The 26,752-nt window shown below is 40.9% G+C and overlaps 1 protein-coding gene across 9 annotated transcripts in view; it reads right to left on the minus strand.

Moving 5' to 3' along the window:
• The window catches only part of NLGN1 (neuroligin 1), a 419,732-nt gene that overhangs the window by 288,894 nt on the left and 104,086 nt on the right, over positions 1 to 26,752 (minus strand). For 2 of the 9 annotated variants that reach the window (XM_035334993.1, XM_035334992.1), the window contains exons 2-3: positions 1,625 to 2,430; positions 1,113 to 1,172 (exon numbers count right to left, since the gene is read on the minus strand). In XM_035334993.1, coding sequence (XP_035190884.1) covers positions 1,113 to 1,172; positions 1,625 to 2,117 — 553 coding nt within the window. In that variant the 5' untranslated portion in view covers positions 2,118 to 2,430. Of the gene's footprint in view, positions 1 to 1,112; positions 1,173 to 1,624; positions 2,431 to 13,009; positions 13,022 to 13,671; positions 14,646 to 26,752 lie in introns of those variants that run through there. The other 7 variants (XM_035334991.1, XM_035334995.1, XM_035334994.1 and 4 more) reach the window with 7 other exon arrangements.

A 26,752-nucleotide genomic window follows, 5' to 3' on the forward strand; every position in this document is an offset into this window, starting at 1 on the left:
TTTAGGCCTTAAAAAACTAATCTCTGTTAATAGAGTTGGAACCATTTCCTGCTATGACACTTTCCTAAAATGCATTTTTCTGGAGTGGCAGCATCAAATAGCAACTTATATTAAAAATATGAATTACAGATAATAGGTAATTGTGTATTTCCACTGTTCTGTTTACCCTAAGTGCTCTATATTCAAATGGAGTCCAACTATTACACGGCACATTATTTTAGAGATAATAATAAAGAAAAATATCTTGTTACAAAACAAATGTGTACAGTAGTACAAAATTAATACTTTAAAGTAGTTACCAAATACCTGCTGCAAATCAATACCAAAATATACCTTCTATGTCACGTATCAATTACTTTGGGAATTTGCAGATATCCACAAAGAAATCTGCAAATTCTCCCATGCTAATACTAAAATGATAGAAGACAAGTTTCCAAAGCTTCCAGAGCAGCTTAGTTTCCAAAGTATCATGTCACAATATTGCAACAATTCTCTACATCCCTATTAAGAGATTTTCACTTTTACAAAGAGAGCCGTAATCACAAAATAGAGGAAATCAGCACTCGCTTTTCAAAACGTGTAAAGGAAAAGAAGTGTTTCACAAAAACGTTCCAGGAAAGTTAACGCTGGTCCAAGAAAATAGCGTGCATCAGGTAGGAAGTCAATGCGGATTTTCAGCTCTGCTTTGCCACGATACCTAATAGCCATTTTGCAACACCACTGGATTACAGAGCTGTGGAGTTGGGCCAGCAACTTCAGTGGCCCCCAGGCATAAGAGCCACCTCCTGTGCATGCATGTACAACATCAGGTGTCAGCGTATGAGGTACAGACACTCCTCTAAACCATGAGGCCAAGACAGAGAAGCTGCCAATAGGGCCAGCTTAAGACAGTGAAAGAGAGATGGTCAGCGCAGCTGAGTTCAGGCTTTACAAATGTTATCTTCTCATCTGCTTTACACGGTCCTCTCTTTAAATACTTCTCTGGCTTTATTAGGACAAGATAGTCCCTAACTGGTCACTTCATAGCATCAGCAAATCAGCCTCTTTCAGCTGTATTATATGTTCTTCCTTCGATTTTTCCCCCATTTTTTTTTTGTCCACTTTATACATACCTCCTTTTCTACAAATTTTCTTGCCGGGTTTTCTGGCACATTCCTTGGATATTCTTTTGACTGAAAAATGAATAGAAGACTAGAAAATAACATGGAGCTCCGTCACAGACAGTAGGAGCATGCAACACCACTATCTAACTTAAATATGACCTGCTTTATTAGGTGCGGAAGAATCTCAACCTCTTGTGCCTGCACATGCAATGGATAAGATGTTGATGCATCTTCCCAGAAGTCAGTGGGTGGCAATGAGAATTAGGTACCAACTTTGACCTAAAAATACACGTGCTGTTGGAGAAAAAATAAAACGAGTGTAGACAGAAAAATTAAAAAATAATCATAATAATAAATTAAAAGGACAGATGCATACAAAGAAAAGCAGCATGCATACATGTAATATGCTGGCATGCAAACAAAGAAAGCCATGCGTGCTAACAGTACACATGAATTAATATTGTTAGAACGTAGAACAGGAAAATAAAAAGATCTCCCTGTTTCGCCTGCTATTAACTCACCATCCTCGGTTGGGACATAGATATTTAAATAGAGGCAGTCTTCATTCTGATCTTGTACATAGGTGGAAACTACATCCAAGTTATTAGTAAACCACACGGGAAGCATGACTTCAGGCAACCTGCCTTCTATAATGTTCTGGGGACACACAGGAGCAAACTGAGTGGTATTTTTGATATCTGCCCAGGGAGACGGAGGCTCGGGAGGTTGGAAGCGGCGCTCCCCCGTTGGAGGGGCAGCATACGGAACCCCAAGAAACTGAATAACAGGCCCCAGAATTTCATTATTTAGTTCCTTCTTAATCCCTCTTATCTTGCCAAAGTTGGTGGTCACCACTGGGTTGGTATCATCCAATTTTTGGGAGGACACAGCTGCAGCGTGAAGCAAAAATCCAAGCATAGAGAAAGCAAAAGTGGCATTCAATCCCATGTGTAACAGGCGGACTATCATCGCTCTCCATACACAGTTCAGCCACATGGATCTTGGAAAGGCCATGGTCCCACATTAGTTGTGTGACTACAATGAAGCAATCTTATTTGTATCCACTGGTGTAAAAAGAGGGCAACCAAAGGAAACAGATCAAGTTTCCTAAATAGGAGCCTGTCAGAAAAATCTCAAAAGGCTTTTCATGCGGTAAGTATCTTCCATTGATTTCACACTTATTGAAGCTGCATCTTCACTCAGCACTATTTATCAGACTACATCCTATTGACAATTCTGTTTTCCATAGCAGCAATATGAAGAGAGCGGCCATTTACTGCAGAATCCCCTCTTATAAATCAAATCCAGTTAGCCGCAGGTCTATATCCTGGAGAAAATGAAAATAAATCATTAGTATGAAAGAGCTAATATGAGCAGAGTGATAACTAGGTGTTTCACAAGTTATGTGCATACATTAATAGCTGCTAGAGTCATGTAAGTAAAATTGCACTAGTTTATGGTACCATGAGATGGCGGGTGAAGCACTGATTACCGGATTGTCTACAACGTCACCTGCTGAATTTACAGAGATTTTTCAGAAGAAACAGGTCTGACAGAAAGTGCATTTTTAAACTTCACCTTTTCAAGAACTAGCAGTTTGCTGCCAGGCCCCATTAAATAAGTGTTTGCATTAATATTTTATTTAAGGGAATCATCTTATAATCAATTTTCACCTTGTTTGCACAAGTTTGGTTATCAAAAAGAATGGAATTATTTCTCAAAGCAAAAGAGTGAGATTAAGATAGACATACTGAAGACTCAAATGCATTTTATTTAATCAAAAGCAGATTATAATACATTGAAACACTCGTTTGCTTATTTTAAAATACAACTTCTAATTCAAACATTAAGGCAACCGCCATCTTTTTATAAGAATAACATAAATTACCATACTTTCTATGGTATTTGTTTCCCCCTAGTTTGCTGGCAGCTAATGAAAAACACCTGAATTTTTGGCAGAGTGAAAGACTCACAACAGCAATGAAGGTCCACGATCTGCTCCCACTGAAGTGAATGGCAAACTCTGAATTTGCTCAGAAGTATGCCTGAACCTCAGCATTATATATATATATATATTTGGAAAAGGGTATCAACAGGCACTTGAGCGATGGAGCTGTATATGACAATTTTTACTTCAGACCGATCCTGTATTGCTCTTAAACTACTCACAAATGAAAACACACAATTGATGCACTCAATTCCTACCATCCTTAATTTACAATATAAACAATAAACATTCCCATAGGACAGTAAAAATCCATATACCCACCCGCATGCGGACTGAACAGTACCCTAGAAAAATAATCAGTTAGGATCAGGGACTGCGTAATCTCAAATTCCAGATACTATTTTCAACTATGTTAGCTCAGAGGTTGTCACACAAGGCAGTGTTCCAGCACTTCTGAAAATTGCTCAGTGCATATCATTATATCTTCCATATTCATGTTAAACATATTTCTAACACAATTTACAATATCCTATTATTTAAAATGCAGTGTGATGCACAACATAGCAGTGTAATTTTACGCTCCCTATTAAGCAGTGTGTAAAACACAAGCAATGTGTTTTGCTTTGCATAGGAAACATTTTAAACCACCTGCTTTTGAATAGCATTGGCAGCTTTAATGAGAATTGTTTTTTTTTATCATGTCTATACACATTGTAGAGAGAATTCAAAGGAACGGCTTGTCTAATAGTCAGACTACCCTGCAGTTTGGGTTATTAAAAAGGAGATTGTAAAAGCTATATAGGACAGCAGGAGATTTGGTTCATGTCTAGTGTTCCTTTAGCTCTGAACAATCTATCTCAGGAGGCAATAAGGAGATAGATGAAGCTTTTCCACAATTTTCTCTCTCCCTTTCTTTCTCTGCTAATTCTAACACCTTCACTGTGAAACTGCATTAACAAACAGGCTTATATCCTTCACTCTCCAGCTTCAAATTCCCAGTGTTGGCTGGAAGCACACCAATGTAGCTGCAGAAAATAATTCCCCAAAGTTAATGTACGTGTTTACATTTTGTTCAATAAATGCACACAGACCGGCATCAAGACAATTACCTCTCAGAAGATTGTTGCTTTGTTGCATTTCAGATTTTGAAGGTAGTAGGATATCACTTGAGAAACAGTAAAGACAGAGGACGTAGACACGTGCTGGAGCAGAAGGCACCTAGTACAACTCTGTTCTGTGCTGATGTGCAGTCATGGAATAGGAGGTCATGGGAAGGTGGAAGCCTATTCCTCAGTCATGTTCCAAACCTCCATACATTTAGATCTTTTCCATTATGTCTTAAAAACCATGCATTTATTTCTGTCTCTCGGTGCTCTTTCTAAAACTCTGAGGTCTCTCCACTTGCGAATAGTAGGAACTGAATCTCGGCAGCTCTGCTGCTAAGTGGCATGCTCTGGGGAAGGTCTGAGGAGAAATCAAATTCACCTTAGCTGCACTTAGTAGTATCCTTCTTCACTTCAGGCTGCTGAGTTTTCCACAGCTGAATGTGGAAAATGACCAAGATGCTACTAACAATTCATCTAGCACTATTGCCCTCATAGCCTTAGACCTGTTTTCAAATCAAAGACAATTATACGCTTTTGGTACCTAACGTGGTAAGTTTTAACAACAATGTTGGAAACTGCAGGAATTAATCAGAACAGAGACATACTTCAGACTGCAAGACTGGGGCAACACTTCTTCCTTTAACTTATTCCAAAGTAAAATTATTATTTATGTAAATTCAAGGCAAATCATAAAGCTGGGCTATAGTTTTAAGCTTGTCTATAGTCTGTTTCACTGTTGCAGCTGAAAATCTCTGCTGTGATTGGAAGTTCTGTTTTGCCTTACGTGAAGCAACTTTTGCTCTAAGACAGAAACACAGGAATGAGACTGAACTGGTAAGACTAAAATGTTTGGCTATTCCGATTAATTAACACTTGGGCACTAGCTAGCTTCAGCAAATAGATGTATAGGCTGTACAGGGCAGTAAATAGTAAAGCACTTGCAGAGTTGGAATCAGCAGATTTGCATTGTGTTTGGAACTTGAATTCTAGGCTTGTGTTTTTCCCCACAAGCTTTTCTTTCTCAATGATTAAGTAACAGTTTATTGCTGAGACTCAGAGAGGTCAGACATTGGAGCATGTTGCTGGCTGCCCTGATGCTACATTATAAACACAAACTCACGCAAATCAGGAGACTGAGATTACTCAAATCTTTCGAGACTTTCATGCCAAAATCTTACATCCAACGCTAGGTGGAAAGGCAAATCAGGGATGCCAGACTGGAGCATGTCTTAGCCGCTCATCATCAATGCTGGACAAAATTTTCCGAAGTCCTCCAGCAGATGATCTACAAAGGACTTTCCCCTGGTATCTGGACTTCAAATGACTGATCAGGAACTGGTGGAGGCAGAAGCAATAAACAGGAGGAGGAATGATCAGGGAGATGGACAGCAGAATAAACTAAAGAGTAATGATGATCAATTTGGGCCAAGGTATAAAGCTTCGGCATCAGAAAACTGGATCTGAGGAGGAGGAGAAGCATTTTCAGATTTTATTATTGTCTAGATGTGAGGATCACAATTGTTCCCTGTGGTAACGCAAAATGAATTCTACTGTAAAAGGTATTTGATAAAGTCTTTCACGGTCTTTGGAACAGTCTATGCTATACAGAGGCTTTTTTCTGTCATCCATTATTTTATTATCTTCCCTTCTGAATTTGAATTACTTTATAGCTCAGATGCTGAAATACTTTACAGCAGCATTTAGTATGCTGGGGAGCGAACAGTCCAAGATAACTTCAGAGCACCTTTGCATTTCCAATGACACAGGGCATCCCACAACAGGTCGCATCTGCTGCTAGCTGCAGCAGCCAAGCTCCTCTTTGTTACTCATGCACTGAGCTTCAAATCTTAAGGGATGTCTTGAACTGCACCACCTGTCAATAGCTCCAATGGATTAATAAAACCTTCGGTGGGACCCAAGGCTTCTGGCCATATGCCAGGCATTATTATGATATCTTCACAGCACCGTCTGTTTTCTTTTAGCTGAAGATGTACTCCATGATTTGATATTCATGCTTAAAAATTCCTTTCCACTTCCATTTTCCTGGTAAATCCCAAATGCACAAGTATTCACAGAAAGTGATTGTAAGAGTTTGAACGCCACACAATGCTGCTTCATCTCAAAACACAAATACAGTTTTGCAGAACCAACTACATTTGCATCCGTTTTTCCTTACAACAGTCTCTACTTAGGACTAAGAGCCCAAAGATGTTTCACGTCTCTAAAAGGAAATCTGTGTTCTAAAATAGGCTATGATCCCACACAGGAACATGGGCAGCGAAACAGAGCCATTAAAGGGACAACTCCAAGCCAAGGTGAACACCAGATCGGTGTGACAGACCAATTGTCAACACGATCAGGCAAATCCTCAAGAGATGCATCATGGAATTTCCTACCTCTTCTCTCCCATTTCAAGTTAGCAAAGGAAGCGTTGCATCAAATACGGTATATTTTTTCTCTGTGTATCAGTAAAGATTTGGAAACAGACCCTGCTCTTGGGCACTTCCATTATTGCTTGGTGAAGAGATTTATATGTGGTTAGTTCAGAAGATGAACTATTGGTGTTTTAAAAAGCAGGTGTATGCAGTAATAATAGAGGAGACTGCAACCCTGAATTGCACAGACCTTGGGAAGACACAGATCTGGTTAGCTGCAGAAAGCAGCCACAAATCCAAACCTATTGAAATGCACTGCCTTTGCTGAGATTGCCAACAAAGGTACAAATGAGACATTATTCTGATGGGGTCACAGGCCCACCCCACATTAGTATGAGATTACAAGTGTTATGCTACACAGGTCCACAAACAACCCAGTAGTAAGGATTTCCAAACGCTTCGAGCTGTGCAAATATATCACTCACAGATCAGAGGCTCTGATTCCTCAGTGTGATTCTCGCGTTTGCCTCTATTTAACGTTACATTTTGTACACAAAATCTTACAACCAAATTAGTAAAAAATATAAGTGTATATATATAAATACATTATTCAACACAGTGAAGCACAAATTAATGAAAAGTTGAATTAAACTGAGCTGATGATATAAGACCCATTTAAATTGTCATGCATTTTTCAGCTTCACTATATTTTTGTTCTTCCCCATTAGCAGGAATATTCACTAATGCTAACTCATTATTAATTACTATTTTCATGATCAAAAGATCTCTTTAAATAATTTCTGCAACTTGGTTTGCCAAAATAGGCAGGCTTCTGATCATAATTTTCTATTAAGCTGTTTGTGAATCAGACAAATTAAACCTATGAGAAGAAGGGGGTCACTTAAGTCTTATTATCTTCCATTTACTCATATCAATAAATCATTTTCTTAACATAGTTCTACTTCTTAGCCAAAGTAATTGTTTATATTACCAGAAGCTGGCCACAAGTTTTTAATGTGGATTGTAACTGTCTGACATTTTGCACAGTAAGTAGGTAACGAAATGGTGATTTTACCCATAACAGAAAGAATGGGTAACTCTGTCACTTATGTGTAAAGTTTCAGACAGCTAAGTAATACAGATTTAAATTAAAAATGACAGATGCACTGGCTTGGAATATAATGGGCACTGAAGTGAACCTTTATTCTTTTTAGCAGCTTATGGTTAACTCTTAAATGGACCACATTTATACTCACTTTTGAGCACTACAGCTATTCAGCTAAATGATCAGATGGCTATTGTGCTGATGACAGTAGTGTGCTTCAGGACATGAAGATTTTTTGACCTACTCTAGAAACTGCACTGAACTCATGCTAGTCATAGGTCACACTGGAGAAAAAAAATATCCCAGATGTTTCCCATCTAAGACCTTCAATACTGAAATCTGCACTCTGTATAAAGCCAAGTTAATTTAACTTTCTTTGATTAACACTTTTAACTTTCTTTGATTAACACTTTATAAAACATTCGCACATTTCCCGATTGCTCCAACAGAGTATACCAGAACTCCAACAAAGGTCCCTGAAACTAGGTGTGCTTTTTCTGTCTCTTGCAGGTGAAAAATTAAGTTCCAAATTATTAACAAAGTTCATTACCTGACCTATATTTATGGCCAACCCTTGGATCACCAGGGATAATCACATGAGAAACATAAGTTGTTTTTTGTTAACTACCTTTAATACAATTATAATACCAACAATAATGCAATCTTTAATGCAAGTTCATCACCTAAGGCAAGCTTTCATTCCAGATTCAGAAGACGCCACTTCTTATTTTCCTATACTGAGGCATTAGGAATTCATGATTTAAAAAGTTAAAATACAGTTAATGCCATTTCTCAACAGATAACTCTGAAAACAAAGATGCTTGAATGAATTCAGCTTTGTCTATCAATTGTTCTTCTATTTGGATGCGATATAACAACACTTCCAAAGCCTACAACACCCTTTTAGAGTTGAATCAATAGCTAGCTCTTCAATATCATGAATTAAAAAAAATAAAAATAAAAAACTTCCTTGTGGCAGAAAAAAAAAAAAAAAGAGCAAATGTTTATCTTACTCGATCAGATCCTGGTCTCAATTCCACCAGTGTAATCGAGATCAAATTCCAGCTCATTATAAAAACCACAGAGGTATAAATATAATTTGTTAATCACAAACCTGACATCTCTAACTCAAGCTCGAAAGTGCTCTTGAATGGTGTTACCATGCTTACAGAACTGTAGAGTGCACACTACATTTAGACTGCAATATTGGCATTATAGGGATCCATCAACTTGAGAATGCATTTCCTGTGATGTAGCATTCTGTACATCTGTGACTTTACTTGCATTTGTTCCAAAATGAATTTCATGCTTAACTTGTTTTTCTTAATTAAACTTTCTTTAGCAGTTTCTAATGTGTGCATTATTAAAACTCATTAGGCCCATTCATGCCTGCCTGTCATTTTTGGCTTCGCATTCATGTATTGAAGTGCTCTGTTGCTCTATATAGGAATCAAATTAAATAATAAATATGAGAACTTGAACGTTTTATGAGTGTCAGTATGAGAAAGTGGCTGCAAGGCCCATAAGGTTTCACACAAAAAAAAGCATTACAGCTAAAGCTAACATGCTGACACATCTCTGATCTATAAAGTCTGCAGTAATGGTAGCAGTAAAGTGTTGTGCCATAGACGGGGAATTTTTCTCTCACACGAAATAGAAATAGGATATAGCACAGACTATATTTACTGTTGTAAAAAAATTTCAAATAAAATTTCCCAAAAGCTTAGAATATAACACCATTAAATGTCTGCAAAGATTTACTCTTTCCATCTGACTTCATGTGCAGCTCCCATTATTCAACTCCTTGTCCTGGTTTCATTTTCTGCTACCATCTGTGAGAAAGGTGCTTCTTTAAGTTATGGGACCTAGTCTCAGGTCTCCTGTGGTCACGTCCTGGTCATGTTGACCATGACTCTGGTGACAGAAGTGCTTCCTAACCCAGCAGCAGGGCTGCGCGGTGACTATTTCAGGGCTTGAGTCTCCACAGAAGTAACTGGTCTGAAGAAAGAAAAGCTCCACCCCATGATGCCTGTTTTACACAGGTCTGAAGATGCCAAAATATCCACTATATTTATGCCGTAGGGTTCCTCTGAAAGAAATAGTCAATCCCTCCGCATAAATATTTCTAACGCTATGAATCTATGTAAAACTACTGGTTTCAAGAATGTATTTTTTTTGAAACTGGTTGATAGTGTTGGGAAGGGGAGAGTCAAAGAATGATTTGAAGTTCAGGTATCGAAGCAGAAAGCTTCAGAGGAGATGGAATTTAATAAAAGTACAAAATACACCATAACTGTATTCCCCTCATTAAATTCCCAGAACCAGTTCAACAAGTGGGTTAATGGAATCTCTGGGCAGGATGTGATTGAGTAGATTTAGACAATATATTTTTACATTGCCATTTAAGTTCTCTGCTTGGTTAAGGGATATGAGTCACTTGAAATATAATATTTTAAAGTGTCCTTGATCATTTTTATGCTTTTACAAGCACGTGTTGCTAATTTCAAAGCATTAGATTCTCCTTTATAGTGGTGCAAAAGACCTAACCAAGCATCAATGGAAAGTAACAGACTACCCAAAGGCAGCACTAAAACTGATTATGCAGAAAATGTTACAAGAACAAAACAGAAGAATTCCACAAACGGGGGTAAGGGAGCTCCAATTGCTGTTCTTTTAATGGCCTCATCTTTCATTTGCCCATAGCAGTGGAAAAAAATATTTTACACTGAGGTATGCTGGCCAGGATTTTACATGGACTGATTACCAAAAGGGTATTTACAACAAGTGCTGTGTCCCATGGTTTCACACAGATGGTGTCCCTTTACACCACCAGCTTCTTTTCTTTTTTACCTGAAAAGTGGCAGGTTAGAGTAGGTGTGCAGGAAACCTTCAACATGGTGCTAAGTAGCCAACTAGTCACTTTTTATCTTTGGATAATACATGGCACATCATTAACTGGTGATTCATAATTATGAAAACAAAGTCTGCTGGAAAACGTGGGGTCTTCAGAGGCAGGTGGAAACGTGCAGCTGAGTCACCAAGAAGTCAACATGATTTCTCCTTGTCGTTCTGTAATTCAGTAGTCATTCTGGGGGATGTAATGTCATTATTTGTCATTAAAACTACAGGATGTGTTTCAATATGCAATACTTGATGAAGTTTCCACATCAGCTGCTTCTTTTTGGTATCCCCTATGTCCATTCCCAGTTCCACATAAACTCTTCTGCAACAAGCAGAGGCAATCCCCCTCTGAATGCATCCAGCCCTTCACGAGGCAGAGCTCAGAAACAGGACCACTGTAATGGAAGTATGCTTTTATAACAGCATTTATCTGTCAGTCAGGATCTATTTTTTGTCATTACCTATTACACTTACCATGGATGGATATCTGGGACTAACCAGAAATTACGTTGTTTACAGGATCAGATTGATTACTGCCCATCTTTTATTAAGAGAAATACCCAAAGGTTTCTCCTGAATCTCTGGCAAAATATTGTCTTTTCACTATTTGCTTTCAAAGAATGTCTGTCTCTTTTTTGCCCTTCTTTTTCACTATTTAATTTTTAAACAGTTTCTTTTTCATGTGATTAAAAAAACATAATAAATATGACACCAAACAAATAATTCAAAGCTAGCCAAGGATCTGTAATACAGCTCCACGTCTCTATTAGAAAGGAATGTGTATTTGCTTTTAATAAAGAAAGGCATGCCAATCCATTACAAACTGGGACCATAGCTAAGCCTCTGCTTTCTTCTCTTTTCCCCAGACTCCATTTGAAAAATTAGAGTGGTTTGTGCTTTTGTGTATGCCAGTGGATATTAAATATGCAAACTGATAAAAAATAAAATAAAACTACCACCATTACCATGTTCAAATCCTCCGTTCATTTGCAAATCAATGTATCTGTCCCAGTCTTTAAATAACCCTCCTCAGCAGACTGCTCCACCTCCAGCCAAATAATCCAGAGGAAAGCCACTTTGTGAAGGATGTTTAAGTATCAACAGCTAGGCTATTATCTTCTTACCCTACCACAGAAAAAGGGGTACGATAACCAAAGCAGTAGCAGGATGACAGCTCTCCTGCTCACTTCTACACAGCTCCCTGCCTTAAACAGCCTGAACATCCTCTGATGGCTTCGTTGCTACTTCAGTTAATCACAACACAGGGGTGTTCAGCCAAATCCTGCTTCCCAGTACACTTAGTATAATTATCCCAAGCCTCATTTTTCTTCCTGCAGTCTGCATATGATTCACATGAAGGATACAGAATAAATGAGATTTTTCATATGTACCTAAGGACACCCTAATCATTTACTGCAAAGCTGCTTTTGCTACGTTGCTGCAGTCTGTAGCTGTAGTCAAAGAAAACTGGTGTCATTTATCAAAAGTAACTAAGAAGTAGTCTTCTTTAACCCTGCATCATGCACAGGGAGAGGGAAATAAATAAATAAAGGAAGGAAGGAAGGGAAGGGAAGGGAAAGAAAAAAAAAAAAAAAAAAAAAAAAAAAAAAAAAAAAACACCCAAACAGTATTTCCAAACATGGCTACTTAGCATTTGGCTCCCCATCTGCAAATCCAATTTCAACGATGCAAAAGTGGGCTGCGTCTTACAGCTGTTGAACCCACACAAGTCTCAGTGCAGTCAATGGGAATCAGGATCTCTGAAAATCAGGGCCCTGAGTAATGGGCTCTATTTTAAAATGCTCTTTTCTATCATACAAAGGTCTTTCACTTGTCAGTGCCTGTAATAAGGCGCGTGCGATTTTGTAAGTATCCTTTACTTCAATTAAGCCTGCCCAGAGAAAAAGTAGAGAAGTTCCTAAAGCTCAGAGTGTTGCTCTTTCACCAGTGATAATCTGTAGATGCATCAGAAATGCTCCTACTGTAACAACAAGCAAACTGGAAAAATAACCTAGGAATTCAGGGAACCTGAAAAAGTTATTTTGAGCGTTATCGCAAATACATGTTTTCAGATATGAATTATCTCTGTGAATTTACCAGTGCAGCCTGGTTCTGCTAAGGTTCTGGATAAATGCAAATATTGCCACTGTGGAAGCCAGTAGCCAGTAGTAGAAAAATATTTCCTAAAACAATTTCTTACACTTCTGCTGGGAAAAAAAAAAAAAAAAAAAAAAAAAAAAGCTTCATTTCAAATTCACAGAACATCTAAATGTGCTAAAAACATTCTCTTTGATATTTATAGCATCTGTAAGATATATTTCCATTTTTTGCTAGTGGGTTTCAATGCCATGGTTGTTAAAGCTAAACCAAGCTGGCCTTCCAGAAAGGAAAAGCAGTGTCAAACTAAAATGATATTCCTTAAAAAGGTCGGCAAATTTGCGGAAGAAAATGGCTTGTCCAGACTGTGGCACCTGCAGCAGCAGGAACGCAACACTGAGACGAGGCTCTGTTTTGGTTTATTTCAACAATTATTTTAATGCGATTGATCTGGAACCGCACGCATCCCTAGGATGCTCCGAGAGAGCATCCTTTCTGCTGATTCCAAGGTAACTTTCTGGCTTTAATTATAAGTCAATTAATATTAAGTAATTTGACTGATTAATTTTAATTAAGCCTGCTGAAAATTGATTTTCCTTCAGCCAGGGGAGACGAGGCCAGCGCGGCGGCGGGGAAGGGGCGGGGGGCTCCAGCGCACAGCCCCCCGGCGAGGGGACGGCGGCGGCGGGCAGGGCCCCCCCGGAGCCCCGGGCTCGCCCCTCGCAGGAAAAGTTCGGGGGGGAGGGCAGCTGCTGTGGGGCAGGGGCGGCTGCAAATCGCCCTGCCGGCATCGCTCCCACCCCCCAAAATATTAAAAATTAACAATTAAATTTAAAAAGGGGGAAAAAAAAAACCCAAGGCACCGGACGTGCACACACACCCGCACTGCCGAGCGCCCCCGGGCTCAGCACCGCAGCCCTGCCCGGGGGCTCCGCACCCCCCCCCCCCCCAGCCCCATCCCGGCCCCATCCCGGCCCTATCCCGGCCCCATCCCGACTCGGGCTCGCCCCGCAGCCAGCAGCATCAAAGTATTTACCAGTTCACGGCCGCTTTCTGCAATCGCAGCTGAAAACTGTAATTCAGCTTCGCCTCCCCCGGCTCTCTGCGAGCCGCCGGGTGCCGGAGGTTTCCCAATCGTGCCCCGGCCACTTCGCAACGAGCTGGATTTTTAGGTATTTTTCTCCCCTTTCCTCGGCTCGGGGTTGGAAATCCCCATCCGGAATGGAGCCTCATCCGTGCCGAGCCACCTCCATTTAAATCCGACCATCAGGCGAAGCAAGAGAAACGCTCAAACACTACTTCTCCCCGGCTGCAAGCAGGCAGATAATCCGACTAATCCAACAGCTCGCCCCCGGTCCGAAATTGCCCTCCAGGCGATTCCCATCCGCTTGCTGGCCGCCGGCTGGGCTCCGAGCCGCGCCGGTGCCCCGAGGGTGGTGGGTGAGTGTGAGTGTGAGTGTGAGCGCGATGGGAACGGGGTGTGAGTGTGCGTGCGGAGGGGAGGGGGTGCTGCTGATGGGGGGGGGGGGGGGGGGGGGGCACTCTTTTGGGGTAATCTTTTTTGGCTCCGGGGTGGAGGCGCGGGCCCCCCAAACCCCCGAGAAACCCCCTTTTTCTTTTTTCCCTTTTTTTTTTTTTTTTTTTTTTTCTCCCCCTATTCCACGTTTCCACTCCGAATTGCTGCTGGATGAAAAATGGTACAAAGATACCCCCAGCGGCGGCGCGGCGAACAGCGCGGGCAGCCCCGGCCCCCGCGCTCCGCACCGCTCCGCACCGCCCCGCACCGCTCCGGCTCCCCCCGGGGTCGGAGCGGCCGGAGCGCAGCAGCCTGGGCTCGGGGCCGGGGGGAGCCCGATGCGGGGGGCTCCCCGCAGCCTCACGCTGCTGCTGGCAGGGGGCCGCAGCCGTGCCCACCCCCCCCACCCCCCCCGGCGCTGCGCCCCCGCGGTGCAGCGCGCAGCGAGTTGCGCCCCGCGCAGCGCCGGGGGCAGGCGGCCGGCAGCAGCGGTTGCTCCCGCTCCGGCTGTCACCGCACACAAACCACGCGAGTTTTGGGCTTTTGCACGCTGTTTCTCGATTTTCTGTCTTTTTGAAGCGTTTCTCGACGCTTAATTTTTATTTTTGAACTGAGGGAAGCAGCCCCGATCCTGGCCTGCGTGGCTTCTCAGATCGCGGCACGGAGGGAAAGTTGGCAAGGCAGAGTACGTGGGAGAAAGGAAGGCCAGATCAGAAGGGGAAGGAAAATAGTCCTTTGAATTTTGAAAGGTCTATTCATTTTTTAAGAACAGACACAACCATACACTAAAAGATTATAAGCATCCTGAGTTAAGCCTCTTGGAGAGAGCTCATTAGCATCTCCTGTTATTTGCAGAGAGACTCCCCTTCACGTTGTGCTAAAAACCTGTATTTTGCTGTGTTGACATCCACCTCGCTTTAAAATATTGACGCTATTCAAGCACAGCACAGCCACTCCTGTATCCAAGCCCCAGGCGAGGCCTGAGGGTGCCCAAAAACTTGCTGGGCTTTCACACCCCTCACCTGAGAGCACGTCTCGGCAGGGCACAGGCCAGGCCGGCTATTTACGTCTCCGGGTCCCACTGAGGATCTATATCTAAATGTCCATGGCAGGAATGACAGCACACGGCAGCAGTTCATCCTGTGACATTTCTGTGTACTGGAATAATTCTGTCCTGGGCACATTTTTCACCTGGTAAGTATCAATAATTGTAATAGTCCATGATTAATTGTCAAAGTCCAGCATCCTTTGGTGCTCTGAAATTTAACTCTCTGACTGCAGCTGAAAGCAAATGGCTCTCAGATAAAGGGGGGAAAGCCATAGTCTTTGCTGACAGAGCAATCCTATGCACATTGTTATGCTATTCTCAAGGGAACACTAGGGGAAAAAAAGGTTTCAAAACCAGAAAGAAAATGTGCATATGAATATCAGTCACTTGCCACCAGCTACAGACGGTGGCTACAACCTAAAACTATCACCAACAAGGGCAATACCTTGTGAGCTATTCTGCCGTTCTTCATCTGCACAAGAGCCTGGAGTAAATTTATCTTCAGGGTGGGTTTTTTGCACTGAAATGTAAGAAATAATGAGGATATAAAATAAATACACCCTTGTTTTCATTTGATGAGCCAGTGGAATCCAGCTGTCCAGTTTTCCTCTTGCTCCTTCAGGGCAGACCTATGAAGCCTCCCCAGGTTCCCTGAGCCATCATGTGAACACCCCATCAGAGTGCTCCAAGAATCATATAAGGTTATTTTTCCCTACTAACTACGTGGAAAACTCTTCCATTTGTCCCTCTACCATAGCTTTTTGGGGGGGACATAACTCCCATCCAATTTGCTACAACCCCACCTTTAGTAGTCAAGTCTCCCCCTGACCCTAACCCATCCTCACTCGTGCAGAAATGACACCAAGTTGTTGCTCAGCAGGTTAAGGTTTCCATCAATTCCCTCTCACAGCAGTTTGTGTGTGACACCGGTTCACTCATGGCATTACTTTTGCTCTGCCCATCCCCAGCGGTGGGATCAATATAACTAACTTTCCCATCACCTTTCACCCTACTCTGCTCGTTCAGTTGAGTGCTTCTCCTCACTTCTTCCCTCCAAGGACCTCAGCAGCACAGCAGCTCACCTCACATCCCAAATATTGCTGGGGAAAGGGGAGAACTGTATCATGGTGGCAAAATTTGGCTTCAGGTCTAGGAAGGGGCATAGGGCTGGATTGAGAATCCATGGAAAATGCACAGTCCAGTGTCCTGTAATACTCTAAAATTTAACTCTTTGCTCCATCCATTCTCTGCTCCTTTCTCTCAGTTTTGAGAACCCGAAGCCCTTCATACAACCCTCATCCAAACACCTAACTTCAAAAAAAGAGCAAAACATACAATGAAACGCTAAAAAGAAAAAAGAAGCTACCAACGAGCAAAACCAAGCTAAAATATGTACCTGAACTATATAAAGTACGCATCTGAAGTATTACTGGGAAGATTTTTCCATTCTTTGACAGAAATTTCACGAGCTATTGAAACATATAACTTAGGATAGTATTATCTTTCTCTTTTAAATATAGATTGGTTCAGGATATATTTCCCAAGAAAAAATATTAACCTTTTTAACAGGTAGAAAAGGTAGGATTGTTTACATATATAACATTCTAATTATTCATTAATTTGCTTGTCTCAAGATGGCTCATTAAATTGTTTCTTGCAAGTAACTTCATTAAATATCTTCTTTGATTTCCTGAAACTTACTTAAGATTACTCACCTGTCCGTTTACATTCTCTAGATTGCCCCCAGTCGCCAAACCTTTAATGAAATTATAATGCCTGTCTATAAGCTGCTTTAGTCAGCCACAGCTGCTTAGTTATTGCTATTCATTTGGTTTAACCTTGCCAAGAACAGAGTCCCTTAAAGACTCAGTCCCTCCTCACGGCGCAGCCATTTGAGACTCTTCACAAAGATACAGGGGACTGCCAGTCCCTCCGTCACTTCAAGCACTCGTCCCTACTTGCTTTACGTAATGTTGTTCTTTAATAAAAACAACCACATTTAAAAACTGTGATGCTTTCCTTGTATCCAAAGAACTCTATTACTTAGGAATGGCCAGGCTTTAACATACCAAGAGTTATGAAATAAGAAGCACATAGTCTAAGAGTTTCAACTTCAAATCCCTTCACTCACCTCCAAAAAGTCCCCGAGCCCGTTCTCACATCCCATCTGTCCTTACCGCTGCCGCTCCCGCCGTGCCTGACTTCAGCGGTCAGGGTCAGCGGTTCCCTTCCTCCCGGCCCGTGATGGGAATCGTACATTGTGTCATCTGGTGGGATTTGTATTCGGACATCATACGGGTTGTCCTTCGTGACATTCGCTTTTTATCATTAGCACCTTGTACTGGAATATTTAATTGGTTATGTTGTATCTCTGCACTGTAGATTTATTTTGCATCTACATTTAATTAACAGCCATGACCAAGAGTCTGATAGATGGCAAAGCATTCTGTGAAGTCAAATCCTCCTGGATTAAAAGCTTGGCTGGAAGGTGTCAGATGCCCATTCAGCCTCAACATCTCACCGGCGATTTCCTTCAGAGCAGTGAGCTCCTACAACACAGCTCCCAAGGGCAGAGGAAGGGGAGGCACGCGGGACACGGGGGCGACACAAGACCTCTTCCTGCAGACTGACCTCTGAGCGCTGCACTGCCTCGACCAGACGCATGGACAGGCACAGTCTGCCTGTGGATGCTCTGACATTCAGAAGCTCAGGTTCTTTCAGGTGCTGATGAAGGACTGATGCTGATACAGAAAGCCACTGCCAGTGCTCTTACTGGAACTTCATCAGTAGATTACAACATGTTACACTGCTGCGCTTGCCAGGGAATTCTGAATTAATTATAAAATCCATTTCCTTGTTTATATGGCTGTGAATACTTTTAGCCCAGAAGAGTTTTATGGCTCTGTCCCTTTCCAAAATTTCAGTTATTCTTTGAAGACAGCAGAGACCAAATAGAGAAAAACATGGGGCTAGACTATTTTTTTTAATTACAAAAGGCATTTATGAAAAGAGTTTTCTGTTTACACTATGCGAAAGCCAATCTATTGCTTGTTTTTTTTTTAATTAAATTAGCTTAAAGCTATAGTTGAAAAGGGTACTATGACAGTACTACGACATGTTGAATTTTAAAGCATATGGGGACGTTCTCCAAAGAAGGTGGCGCGCTATGTCAGTTTACAGGCAGTTTGTGCTCTTTTTGACCCAGACAGTAAAGGACAGAGAACTACGAGCCAGCTTCATCTCTGGTGTAATTAAATGGAAGTTAGAGGGACCTTATCAGAGAATTGTGATTGTTTCCTCATACCTGACCTGAGCAGAAAAATAAAAATGTAGGCTGGATTGTTAGCATCTGCAAGTAAAAATAGTAAATTGTTTTTCTGCATGCATTTAATGAAGAACATCTTTTACTTTTCCACCAGCCAGTTTCCATAAACAGGGAAAGCTTCAAGTTGTTTGAATTAAGACTTGCTGAAACCTTGACACTCTCTCGGCACTGATAAAGCATTTTAGGTCCTTATTTAAATCAGTCGGTAATAAGATGATTGTGAAATATATCATTATTTTACTTCCAGTTTCTCTTGACTTGATTGGAGTCTGTTTGCCTCCAGTTACGATTGCACTGATAACTCAGTGACCGATATAATTAGCCTGGCTGTCATTATGGCTCCTGGCCAAGAGAGCCCGACATTGCGAAGATATTTCTTAAAATTTCCTTTCAGATGCACCAGATAACATGATGCATTAATTAAAACCTATGCAGTCCCAGTTAATTCCTCACAACCGAAAAGAGACGCAGTTCGAAAACACTCCTCCAGAGCTGTAAACACTGTCAACCTACTGGATGTGAACCGCACTCGAAAGAAGGCGGCGAGGCCTTGGGGTTGGGTATGGGGCTGGTGTCAAGGGGCTTTGTCAGTGACCATGTGGAGACATTGAGCCAGGCTATTTTATCTTCCCTACTTCATCTCCATTTAACCCATTCTGATTTTTCAGTCGTCAGGGCAGAGGCCACCTCCTCACACAGAGGAGGAGGAGGAAGAAGGAGGCGTGGAGGCGGGGAGGAGCGGGAGGCCTGCGGGCTGCTCTGGCGAGGAGCTGCCTGTGCAGGGCAGCCGGGCCCGGGCGCTGCCGTCCCTGCCAGCCCCAGCTGCTTGGCACCGACAGGCGCAGTCGTCGCAGGTGCAGCGGCGGCTCCGTGCTGCAGAGGCACTCACAGGGCCTCTGAGAGAGGCCAGGCACCGGAGAGAGCCGTGTGGGGCCTGCTGCTTCTGCCGAGCAGTCGACGCCACAGGTTTATGAAACGGTGCTATAATAAGCGTTAGGAAATAATGAGCCAACAGAAAAATACTCTGAAAGAGAAAGCTCCCTATATTCTGCAGGCATCAATCAGCCTCAGTAGTGATGAGGAACCCAGGAGATAGTATCAATATAAAAATACCACTGTAGAAGCAGCAATACCTTCACCTGCTTATCTTAGCATGTTTTAAAGCTCATGACGTCTGGAGATGTGATTCACCATGCAATGACAAACCACGCTGTCTTAAACAGACCTGTACAGGCAAGAACATACAGATAATGCAAAGAGTTAAAAAAATAAAAACTAAATTTGCCAAGAATTTCCAAGGCAGAGCGACCTAAAGAGGTCCTAACCTGAGGGACCTGAAGAAATGTCATCTTTACCAGATGACTGCAGGCCTTGGGGGGAACACATCAATCCTTTGAAAATAAAGTTACTTTTAAGAAAGTAAACTGAAGGCAGACCAAATCACTTGTGATTTCTGAAAATCTCATTGCAGTATAAACAAGCCATTATTTACAGCCCATTAATATTATTCCTGTAAAATCTAGTCTTTCTGGTGATTTAATAGCAGGCCAACAACAGCAAAAGTCTTCCTCCTAGCTGTGTGACGGAGCGTACTGGATGAAGCACTGCTGTGTCTCTGGCTGCACTTACAGACACTGGATCATACCACGTCTGCAGTACCTGGCTGCCAAGCCCCACTAGAAAACTGGAGGGACAAACAGCACCACTACTCTGTGCACAATATTTGAGGATACCTCTGTATGGTACAAGAGAATAAACAACCTCAGGAAGCCTTCGCTCGCATCCTTGTAGGCAGAGATACGGGGTTATCTTGCTGACTGCTCAGAACAGCAGTCTGCCCACATGAAAACCAGCAGATACCGAAGTTGTGAGAAAATGGCATTTATCTAAATGTTCCTTCTTCTTGTTGTTGTTGTTGTTCTACAAAAGGAAGATTTGGGTCTCTAAAATAATAATTTCGCAATGTTCAGAAACTTTAGGTACATGCAGGAGAAGAAAGAAGAGAGAAAGGGAGAGAAAATGAGAGAGAAAGAAGGAAAGATAAGGCAATAGAACAACTGTGGCAAGCCTATTATCTAACTGATGTCATAAGCCAGGTGAATATATTATCCTCTATGCACTGTGGTCATGTTACAATATGCACTCTACATGGAGTTTGAAATCTCAGTTTTCTTTTATACAAGGCCTGCTAGAAAGAACTGTAAGTGAAATCTGTACAAATATTTTATAACACCTGTCTGTGGCTAAATGGAATCCCACAACCAGAAAGACATGACTTTGAATTTTAATCTTCAAATTTCTAAAAGGTCTTGTTGCAGAATACAATTTTTTTATTCCACATCTGGCATTTGCAGAACTAAATGAACAGTGTCTCTGGCATTCAGAATAAGCACAATACAGCTTAATCTCTTTCTCTCTGGCAAACTTTGGCATTCTCTTGTAGAAAGTGAGTGCAGTGGTTCTCTACAAATAGTTTTTCCACCAAGAATGCATTAGTTTTCTGTTCCTCAGACCTTTCACTTCCTTTCCTGCTCCAGACAAATAGGAGAATCAAAATTCCTACTATTTTTAATTATGATGATGTTTTATTTTTGCTGGTAAATACTGTTCCAGGGTTTCTCCTGAAGCTAAGAAAAAATCAGTGAAAGCCATTTGTGGTCTGTGCATCAGCCAGTAGAGGGTGCAGGCAGCGTGGCTGCATTTCCTGCACGCTCGAGCTGGCCGCTGGTGCTGCTTGAGTTTGTTTCTAGTGTTGTATTATGGGTGCGATTCAATACTAAGTAATACGCACAAATTGCACACATCTCAGCTTCTCGTTTTCTTTGTTCACAACTGTTATCAGAGTTTACAATGCTGTGGGGATTGTGTTGCATAAATGCAGCTCAGAGACTTGGCAAGAAATCAAACAATGGCAAATGCAAGAAGTATCTGTAAGGTTTTTTTTGTAATCATAGGAGTAAAAAAGGTGTGTTTTCAATCAGTACAAAAGTTTGTTTCTGCTATATTTTCAGGTTTTAAACAGGCTTCAACCAAATAAATGTCCACTTAAATAATCCAAAACATTTCCTCAATACTGGCAATATTATATTTTCAAAATGTCAATTAAAGAGGGGCAAAGAGGTGCTGGCTGGCAAGGTGAATGTTGCAGTTGCCCTTATTAATGGGGGAGTTATCTGAAGGCAGTATTTTCCTCTTTCTACAACCGTCTATGGGTTAAACAGCCCTGGCTGGTGGGACTGTGTGATGGACACTACTGCTGCGCAATCAGCTGCACAACAGTTGACAGCTGTTGTTTTGTAAATATTTTGCTGTAAGGCTAGCGTAGATGTGAATAAGACTGTGTCTGTATCAGCATCTGAATATATCTGCTACAGTCCAGCGTTGCATATCTGTAATTCTACTTAGCTTGCAGTGCCCGGTCTACCCAGCTGTCTCGGTGTCTCTGAAGGCCAAAAGGAAACGCTGGGATTTAGGTGGGGTTTAGGCTGTGTGAACCTAAGCCCAGTGTTTCAAGCAGCCTAAATCTCTGGTAGATTGAGTTCAGCACCTAGAGAATAAATGAAAATGTGAAGCTGTGCTTGGTAACGCTGAATCGTAAAGGTGAGCAATTATCAAAGAACGAGCACAATGTAATAATCACAAGATACACAGCACAAAAGGTTTTGTGACAGGTGAAAATGAACATTTTTACACGGGACGGAACTCAACTTTGAGTCTAAAATGAAGGATTTACTTTTACTTTTGAGGAACTGTTTATTGATCTGAAGACCAAAACAATGTTGCTTGTTTCATTAGCAGGTGCTATACAAATGACATCCTCTTTCTGCATTATCTGAGGTGCAGTTGTGAGTTCCCATTCAAAGACTAGACAAGATAAGGCACCTTGCCTTAGTATACTATCTGGCAAGACAACTTCTCAGAGTGATTTAGGAAAATATGATGGTAAATTTTAGAAGTCAGTAACTTCTGCCTAGCACAGGTAAAATCAGTGTTGTCCACTCCTTTCCAACAGAGTACCCACCATGGAAACAACTATCCACATCTCAAATGAAATATCTCAAATCTCAGTACCCGCCCCTGCAGCCATCTGGTTCATCAAAGTATGAAACAAGCTGAGGAGAGCTCATGTTCAACGATGCTCTGAGGGAAAATGACTGTCTGGCATCAGCACTGGAAGTAGGATGTGGCTGACTGATGATTTAGGATTGTTTTTTGAAAATACTGGGTAAATTGAGTAATTTGAACCAATCATCGAATATAACGTGCAAAACAACATTCTTCTACCCTGCAGTCTCCCTTCTGGGAAATCTGGAGTGGTGGTGAGTATATTTATCAAGAAAATAATGACCCCAAACAGACTCCTTGAAGCCTAAGATTTTTTTTATAAGAGGAATCTGGGGATCTAATTAGGAGGAAATAGCTCCTCAATGTCCTGAGCAAACTTCCACTGAGAAAATAAACAATTTACTGACTCACGCAACTACAGACATGAGTTTTTACAAACCCAGAGCACAGAAGGGCATGCAGAGGCAAAATCTGATAACAAAGAACCCGTATATATCCAAGGATTCACACCTGCCATGATTATTCTGATTTTTATCTTTGGATGACAAAACTAACTGTGCTATACCAAAGAGGTGCACATTACTGTATTTTACTCAGTAGGAGTATATAGGGTGTGGAGTTCTGGCTGTGGGCATTTGCTGACTGTCAGACAACAAGTGTGCTAGAACCGGCTTTGAAAACACTTGGCCTAAAAATACTCCATCTTTGGGATGTTGTCTCCAGAAGAGAAGGCTAAGTATTTTGGTTAACAACGGAATAAGGCCATGAGAATGGAAAACGGGAGTGCATATATCTGAAAGGTACAGGAGGTACCCGGGAGCAATGCAGAGTATCACCAGGAGGGGTGACAAGTAAGGGGAGCACATCAGTATTTAGCCTAAGCACCAGCAGAAGTGCCCTGTCAGTGTGATGTGCAGAATTATCCCGAGGGAAGTAACTATAGCTCTTTGCTGACAGCCATTGCTTTTCAACCTTTCAGGTCAGCAGCTGTGTATCTATACCAAACATTTTCATTAGCCTTTTCATTTTATGATGAACATAAGAAATAAATATATAATTGATAGGCAGCAATAAGCCACTGATGGAGAAAACATAGCTACTGTGGCAGAATGCAAAACCAAATAGCTTATTGTTTTCATTAATGAATGTCCAAAGTTGGAGTCCCATTCTCTTAGGATTCTGAGGGTATTTCTTATGGTCCACAGAGAGAGAAATAAAAGGCTTTGCAATAATAATAATAAAGGCTGAACACGCCGGCACCATATCAAGTAATACATATATTCACTCCCATACAGTATCGTTTCTCACTAGTTCGGTTCCCTTGTGCTTTTAACATGCTCTCCTTAAAAGACTTGTCAAGACAAATTGTCTTGCAGGTAGAAGAGGCAATTCCTTAATATAACTTGATAATCAGCATTTCCTAGAGAAGAGCATTAAATTCCAGCTGCTGAACCCCTCTCTATTCCATCCCTACAGTCTTCCTTTCTCTTTCTCCTGCTGATGTCCCAACGTATCTTGCCTACTTGATGTCCATACAGTTTAGGCAGCCAAGAGTTGTGGGTAGGACCTACTCTATAGCTTTCATTTCATATTTTCTGGATCTTGTACAAGAAGCATCCAAATAGTTTCATACTGGACATCTGTATCTCTGACACTTCATCAGAATTGTTATTCTTACATTTGTATGGATAGTACCAGTATGGTTTGAAAAATTTCTATAATGCATTAAAGAAACAGAGTTACTAAGTAGAATACTGGACACAGAAAACTGACAGGAAAATATAGATATTTTTAGGTTATATCACTTGCCTTAACAGATGATATTGTGAACTGAAAAGGATTTTATCTGATACTGGTCAGCACAAGTTATGGCTGGAATTAAACTACACTGGGCACAGTGTTCAGCATATGATGCCTTGATGGATTAAGATGATGATGTGAAATGGGGTAGAAAATGCTAAGATTATTTGTATCATGTCCTGTGTGCGTTTGGGTCTTCTGAAAAAATTGTGGGTGAAAATTATTTAGGAAGAAATCTATGGGATGTTGTTCATCACATCAGTGTTAGCATAAATTGCATCTGATTTATTAAAGAATTTCGCTAGAAGGAATATTTAGAGAGTTCATTCTGGCTAGATATCATGCAAAAGAAGATTTATATATTTTAATGTTTAGATCATTGTTTCTTGGGGAAACATGATTGCATACAATTTCCAATTTCATCGTCATTTTTGGGTAGTTCTCAGAAAAAGACATCCAAACCAGCGATCATTTATCTTTGATTTAAGCACAATTTGATGCCTACTTAATATACATACAAAATAATTCAAGACAGCACAAAACGCATGTTTGACAGGTTTCCAAATGACACCAGTGCATATTAATATTTTGACATTTACAGGCATAAATTCAGGGGTGGCTCTCATGCTAGATGACTTGAAAAAGTCTTTGTAATAATAAAAGTATAAAGATCATTCATTTGTTCAGTGTTTTAGTTGCATATGCTGCATGTGTTATTTCCTGTAGTGCTTACAGGACCATGTTAGTCAGAGATTCTGCTACTTATTTACCCATACAACACCATTACTACCCTTGAAATGCCAAGAAAATGCTGATTTGCAGGGTTTTACTACAGAACAGATTGTAACGATTATAACAGCCTCTGGAAATTCTTTGTAAAATATGACTGACATAACTATGCCCCAGAGAGCAATGGTTAAATAACAATATACATATATAGTGTCATTATTATATTGATTTATTTAGATTTTACCTAGACTATATGTGAAAGAAAAAAAAAAAAAAGGACAACTGTTAATGAAAGGAAAAATTAGTCATGCAACTTATGCAATCAAGACAAATTTTTAAACCAATGTTAAACAACAAATATACATTATTCTTGCCCAGATCTGTATTTTGAAACATCCCCGAAGCAAGCATTTGATAAATAAAAGGGCAAACCCACTCTGAGATCAAACTTCTTCCTTTTCACAGCAGGTTTGACTTGACTCAGCCAGAAAAAAAGATTTCTTCAAATAAAGCCTTCTAAATACGATTTCTTTTCCCCCAAACCCGTCAGCTCATTAGGAGTTCTTCAGGAAACTGTGAGCCATTTGCAGTGAATGGTAGGTTAAAGAAACACATGAACTTCATTGTTACTGAATGAGGATTCAGACTTAACTTAGTGTACACTGGAGATTTTTGAAGCTAGGTAGCTCTACCAGCAGCACAAAAAGGCTGCAACACACTCCTTTGTTTCAGAATGCTCTCCTATACCATGAGCTGGTATGCACAGATGTTGCTATATTTGTAATAAAATTCTTGAGGACATAAAAGCCCACATAAAATCAGGTTAGAGGCTTTCTAACCAATCATTATTGCAATCAACATACATTTCTCACAGTGTTTTTTTAACTTAAACAAAATTGAGGCCAGAGGACAGCTGGAGGCTTATGGTTCCTACTGAAAGAAACCTGTCTACTGAAACAAGATCATCTTTTCTATTTATTTTTGTCCTTTTAAACATCCAGATCATATTTCCATTGATTCATAGCCTAAATCTCTCTGTTAGCTCTGTAGTGATGGAATGGGCCAGACAGAAAATTTACTTTTGCTCAGATTATGTCCCAATGTCTTCTGTGAGGCGTGTGAAATGGCAGGGCAGAAGGATGGTAACCTCAGAGGAAGTTAAAAGCTGGATTTTTCTCCACTCTATTTTTATGGAAAATGAAAATATTTTAGAGCTTGTATAATAAACTTGAACTTCATTTTCTACTGTATGTTTTATGCACAAAGTACAGTTTTATGTGCTGTATCATATTCTTAAATAGACAAAATTCTTCAGACCATGCAACATACTGCAAATAAGACACCAGCTTCATTTGAGAAACCCAGTGGCCTCAACACAATAAAATCTAGTATAGGTTGAAACAGGCAAATAAAGTGAAACTTTTCAGCTAAATAATGCATTAGTTCAAACATGCCGAACAGAGAAAAGTGTTTATAGTCTTGGGACTCTATATGTTAATACATAGGCAGCTGGATATGCAAAGCATTGAATTGAACATGCTAGCTCACAAGAAATCAGAAAGAAAAAAAAACAAGACAGTGAGGAAGGGCAGTGAATGCTTGTTCCTGGCAGTTTGATGGTAGAATTAAACTAT

The sequence above is a fragment of the Oxyura jamaicensis genome, chromosome 9 (genome assembly GCF_011077185.1).
Source record: "Oxyura jamaicensis isolate SHBP4307 breed ruddy duck chromosome 9, BPBGC_Ojam_1.0, whole genome shotgun sequence".
Taxonomy (NCBI): Eukaryota; Metazoa; Chordata; class Aves; order Anseriformes; family Anatidae; genus Oxyura; species Oxyura jamaicensis.